This window comes from Chanos chanos, chromosome 7 (genome assembly GCF_902362185.1).
Source record: "Chanos chanos chromosome 7, fChaCha1.1, whole genome shotgun sequence".
Lineage (NCBI taxonomy): Eukaryota > Metazoa > Chordata > Actinopteri > Gonorynchiformes > Chanidae > Chanos > Chanos chanos.
In genome coordinates this window covers 45,006,239-45,012,167 of record NC_044501.1, presented here as the reverse complement: position 1 = coordinate 45,012,167, position 5,929 = coordinate 45,006,239, and the positions used below count along the sequence as shown (strand labels likewise).

At 37.4% G+C, this 5,929-nt stretch overlaps 1 protein-coding gene across 2 annotated transcripts; it reads right to left on the bottom strand.

The window, feature by feature from the left end:
* Positions 1 to 4,045: 4,045 nt before the first annotated feature.
* On the bottom strand, positions 4,046 to 5,479 carry pea15 (proliferation and apoptosis adaptor protein 15). 2 transcript variants are annotated; one of them, XM_030779886.1, is made up of 3 exons: positions 5,308 to 5,479; positions 4,886 to 5,041; positions 4,046 to 4,149 (listed from the first exon to the last, which is right to left on the bottom strand). In XM_030779886.1, the coding sequence occupies exons 1-3, from the start codon at positions 5,477 to 5,479 to the stop codon at positions 4,085 to 4,087; spliced, it is 393 nt and encodes a 130-aa protein (XP_030635746.1). In that variant the 3' UTR covers positions 4,046 to 4,084. The 2 variants fall into 2 exon arrangements, with proteins under 2 accessions (XP_030635746.1, XP_030635747.1); XM_030779887.1 differs by having other exon boundaries at positions 5,374 to 5,479.
* Positions 5,480 to 5,929: the final 450 nt, after the last annotated feature.

The following is a 5,929-nucleotide window of genomic DNA, read 5'->3' as shown; positions in this document are numbered from 1 at the left end:
GTGTTTGAAAGTCTACACAGTGTTTTCTGTGATCTCTGCATAGCGTCGCGGGGAGAACATTAGAAGAGACATAACTGACAGGGCCCATAAAGTGAAACAGAGGTAAGTGAATTCACATGTGAAATGAACTTTTAATTTTTTTTTTTTTTCTTTTTTAAACTATAAGTATTGTTGTTATTATTGTTGTTGTTGCTGTTGTTGTTGTTGTTTTCTTTACGAATTAGGAATCTGAGGAATCTTGAAACAGTTAATAGCAAGAGAACAACAGTTATGGTCGAACGATTATTGAAATAAAGACCACGTTTGTATGGCACTATCCTACAGTGGCACTCTTGCCAAACAGGGTATGGAGAGGGAAATAAGTGACAGAGACCTTTTGTTATGGCTCTTAAGCTCCTCCTTCAGTACTATAGCTCTCACTGATTTTCACATATGGCCAAACTCCAGTACACAGGCAAGGGAGCAGGACTCTGAATTTAAACCACAGTGTTAGAATAATATCAATAATCTATCATTGACATCAATCATTTTTGCCTCCAAGCAAAGATAAATGAGAGGAAAATGTGACAGCCAGAGGTGTATATGACTTGATGCAGTACTATCCTAAGTCTGACGAGGCAGTGTGCTTAATTATCCAAACAGCTGGAAAAAGACTAGCAAAAAACGTCATGTTTGACACGAAAAATGAGACTGATAGGACATCTTAAGCCCTTGGCTGCTGGTCTCAGGTCAGTTGAATAACCACGTACGATGGTTAGGACTTAGAAAAGTGTCGGTTAGGTTTGGAATAATCATGTAAGATAACATACTAAAAGCACAGAATGGCCAGAGTTACATGAGCCAGTGGAAAGGAGAAATGAGAAATTCACTCCCAACTGGGCAGAGATAGAGGAACATGGTAAACAATTAAATCAATCAGTGAATCATTTGGTTGTTTATAGATCCGTTTCTGTCACTTTTAGGTTTGTCAGACAATGTGCATATATGTGTGTGTGCGCGTGTGTGTGTGTGTGTTTGATCCCTGTCTAACTACCAACCGCTCACCAAAAATTTTGGTCACTAAAGATACCATGGAAAGATATCAAAATCACATGGAAAGATAAAGATACCATGGAAAGATATCAAGATACCATGGACATGGACATCAGAATTCACAAGTTGATGCACATACACACAGACACATCCAGTAAATGACTATTAAACAACGAAGCCTCCATTTCTTAAAATTGGGGATAGAGGAGTAATGCTTCTCTAATTTAGGTGAACAAAACCAGGGATAATTTTGGTAAAATTATAAAACTGTGAATATAGCCCACTGTTTAAATTTCAGAGTCGGTTGAAATAAAACACAGGGCACTGGTTCAATTGTTTGGCTGGATAAGCCAAAACAAGCAAAATATTCGGAAACCTCTTTCAGATTGCCAAACAATACCTGGTCAAGCAGACTATAAGAGGAAACCTTAAAGGGGATGCACCTGCAGGGCAAATGCAGAACGAGTCCCCATAAGAAACACTGAGGACACACACAAGTCCCCACAAATACAGTATCACTTCACTAAAAATACAATCAGGTAGGTTTGGGCTGCTTATCTTTTATCTTACATTTTAAGAGGGTAAATGTTTTCGGGAGGGATTTAATCCCTTTTTTTTTCTGAAAACGAATAACTTAAATGAATATTATATTAGAGGCTGAAAAAAGTGCATAGGATAGCTATGGCATAAAAAAAAGGAAAACAAAAGAAAACGAACAAGAAAGAGAAAAAAACACACAGCGAACACAACAGAAAAAAGAAAGAAAGAAAGAAAGAAAGAAAGAAAGAAAGAAAGAAAGAAAGAAAGAAAGAAAGACCACAGAAAGTGTTATCATGTTTAAGTCTTTGTCATTGGCACTGGGAATGAAAGGGGAATGAATAGAAATTACATTGCAGAAAAGGGACATGTGTGGAAGAGTGAAGTCCCCCTGGGGTTTGTAAGAGAACAGCACACAAAGATTAAGACCTTATCGGGTCTCGCAAGTGCTGGCATTAAGCGTGACAGAAACAGCATATTGACCGACCTCAAATTACCAGAGAGAGTACATACACACACAGACACACACACACACACACACACACGCACGCGCTCGCACACACACACACTTCCACACTAAACACACACTGTCCTTTAACACATATACGATTATCTCTTATAGACAAACATCCAAACTGAGGCCTTTGTATAACTTAAGCAACAGTCTGCTTAGGCTGGGGGGGGTGGAAACACAGTGATCATGCGAATATTTAATAGGTTTAGCAACAGTCTTTGTGCAGTTCCATGCTGATGCGGGATGGTTTCGATTGGGAATGTGATGTTCTCAGGAATAGTTATCAACAAAGGACTAATTCTCATTCTACACCATGCAGCGCTTGGGCCTTTTATATTTTAACTACAAGTAAACTTTGAAATAAATATTTATATTACTATAAGTTTGTGGTCATATTTATTTATTTCTTTTGTTTAGATTTCAGTTCAAATAGATATTAAGAACATTTCTATTGGTTTGTCTTTGAAAAGAATGATCAGTGAAACTTCAAGCTTGTAGTTATCCATGTAACTATCATAGATTTTTCACCCTTAGAAATCATAGGGTACCATTTTGAGTTTTGTTTTGTTTTGTTTTTTTCTTTACAACTGATATAGGATGCTAAGCAAGTTGCTTTGCAAATAAATATTTCACAGTACAAGAAATAGAAAAAAAAAAAAATCAACATTTTAAGAAAATGTGTAAAATCCCATTCTAAGACTATAAAGGGGAAGGGCATGTTTGTAATTTCAGTATTCATAACAGCTTAACTGTTATTTATGTGTCAGTCAAGCAATGTTTTTGTATGTGTTTTTGGTCAGTTTATATCTTGCATTTGAAATTCTCTCACATATGAAATCATATTCAAACATAACCTCCCAGGAAAGTGAAATGGTGTTTTCCGTGTTCCTTTAACAGATGCTTTCAGTGTCAACCGTCAACTCATTAAACTCTGAATTATTCCGATATCATAATTCACATGAATATGCATTACAATACTCAGGATATTTTTACACTGAAGCAAAGGAGACAATAAAATTGAGTAAACAAATAAAAAAAAAAATAAAATAAGGGTTCAATCGATTTTTACATAACGTTCTACTCCAGAATAATGTTCTTGTGTTAAAGGCAAATATTGGTTTTGTCACTGCTGATTAAATAAGTTTAATTAATTCATTTCGTTTCTTTAACCGTATTTTGCATCCTGACAGAATTTGTGTGTGAGTATATATAAAGGGTATATTTATCCATCTGAGAACTGCTACAATATTAATGAACAGGTTGAGTAACTTGTGGCAGGGAAATTTGTCTGCCCTATTCAGTCAGATGGTAAATAATGTTTCATTTCGAGAATATATTTGAAACACTGCTGAGCTGCTAGGATCAGATGACCCAGGTTGTCATAGAAACGCAGATGTCCGCTTAGGCGTAGTCATTTGGATCACATTGGACTGTTCCAGTCAGCTTTGCCTATATTAACACACTATACCTTCATCTTCTTCTTCCTCCATCATCCATCTCTCTCTCTCTCTCTCTCTCTCTCTCTCTCTCTCTCTCTCTCCCTTTCTCTCTCCCTCTGTTTCCATTTCTTTCCTTCATACTCACACACACACACACACACGCACACACACACTCACACGCACACACGTGCACTTATGACTACAACCAGCTACACACACACACACTGGCACACATACAATTTTCCTATGTCGTAGGTGCACAAGCTGAACAACAACCCTCACATGTTATGACTGGGATCCAGCTGCTGGTCCTCTCTCTCTCTCTCTCTCTCTCTCTCTCCCTCTCTCTCTCTCTCTCTGCCTGTTTTTATGTCCATTGCCTCTTGGGCCTTTGGAGTGGGTGTGGTCATGAAACATCTGGGTGATCTGATTGGCTTCTTGGCTGTTAAAGTGGTGGTCATGTGTGCGCCGGAGTTGGGGGTGGGTTCAGGGGGAGAGGACTGAAGATGACTGGGCAAGGTGGGGGTCCAGGGATGAAGTGCAAAGGTCATAAATGTCGACCTCACGCTTTCTTTGGGGGCGGGGCCAGCTTGATGATCTCGTCCTCAGATGGCTGGCGAATAATATCTGTGTAGGAGAAAAAAAAAGAGAAGAATATACAAGGGAAAAATTAAGGAAACTGGGACAGATTTAAGCATTCAGCTCACTACTGTTTTAAGCTGCCTGCAGCTGCGTGTAACTACAAATACTTATACTACTTATAAATTCAGGATATATACTGCGTTTATAAGTATTGTAAGTATTGTTTAGAGATTCTAGATAAATTGAGTAGAAATTCTGTTCATTGTTTTATGAATTATCATGTTAGATTAGGTTAGGAATTTTGTTTGAAGTTGCACTTGTTTCCAATTTCTTTTGCACAAGAAATAAACTGACAAGTAAATAAATGAATAAATAAATTTCCACAATTAATTATCACAGCATAAACACGGACAAAAAGTACTGGGACAATTATCATATAAACAATCAATACCTTAGTAACAATAATAATAATAACAATAATAATAATAATAATAATAATAATAATAATAATAATAATAATAATAATAATAATATTAATAATAATAACAAAATGATCTAACCAGATCATGACAGCTGTAGAACCAGGAACAGGAAACAAACAGAAAAATGGGATGCAAAACTCTAACTCTACTCAGACTTCTCCGTCTTCTACTGCCCTAAGCCTTGGATTCAGCAATGCACCTAAGCAACATCTTTCTAGGCTAAATAACTGAGTCAAGAAAAGGAAAAAAAAAAAGGTAAAACCGACAGAAAAAAGAAAAGGGAGGGTTGAGTACATTACCTTTGTATTTCTTGGCAGAGGGGATGCGTGTAAGCTTGGTGTCAATCTCGTCATCCTCCGAAATCTTGAGCACGGTTGTGCGGTACTCGATGACCCGGGTCAAAAGGTCAGGCCGTCGTGAGATCTCGAAGATGTGCTCAATGTAAGAAAGGTTATCTGTAAAAACATTTTCACACACACACACACACACACACACACAAACAAATACGCAAATGGTATGCATTCAGTCATAGAGATATTCACATAATCCATTTTTTATATGCTTGTATCACCAATTCAAAGCCAAAAATCATTTTATTTTACTGACCATTTAAAAATCAAAAGTAACATGAAATGCAATCAACAACGCTTAAAGTACTATAGTGTGTCAAGTGGAAAAAAGCAGTGCATTCTATCTGTCTTCCTTTGTCTGTTGTTCTTACCCTGGGCCAGTTTGTCGTTTTTCTCCAGGTAGTTGAACCACTCTTTGGAGGAAGTGATGGTGTTGCTCTGGTCTTCAGGGATGTCCTCTTTACAGGCCGACTTCAACTGCTCCAGGTCCTCATTCGTGATGTTCTCGGCAAGGTCACTTAGCAGCGAACTGTACTCCGACATGGTCTGAGAAAGACGGGAACAGGGTAGAAAAACAAAGGAAAGAAAGAAAGAAAGAAAGAAACAAAGAAAGAAAGAGATTATTGTATACTGAAATATTTACAATTGACAAAACGAATTAGGTGGACATTTTTGCAAGTGTACACTAAGGACCATTATAAGTTATCAGAAACAACATAACATTCCATTTTGTTTGGGCCTCCTAAGAGTCCAGAACAGAAAAAAGAGAGAGAGAGAGAGAGCATGGGACCAGAGAGACACATTATGCTGATATTATACCATTCGTCCCAGTAACACTAAAACGGTTTTTTCAGTGTTAAAACAAGACACGGAGCCCTGTCTCCCTCTAGTGGACACATTCAACTCCATCCCACACAGCAGTCAGAGAGCACACATGGAGAAATCTCATTTGTTTATTAAAAATAAAGAGATATTAATAAGAAAAAAATAAAT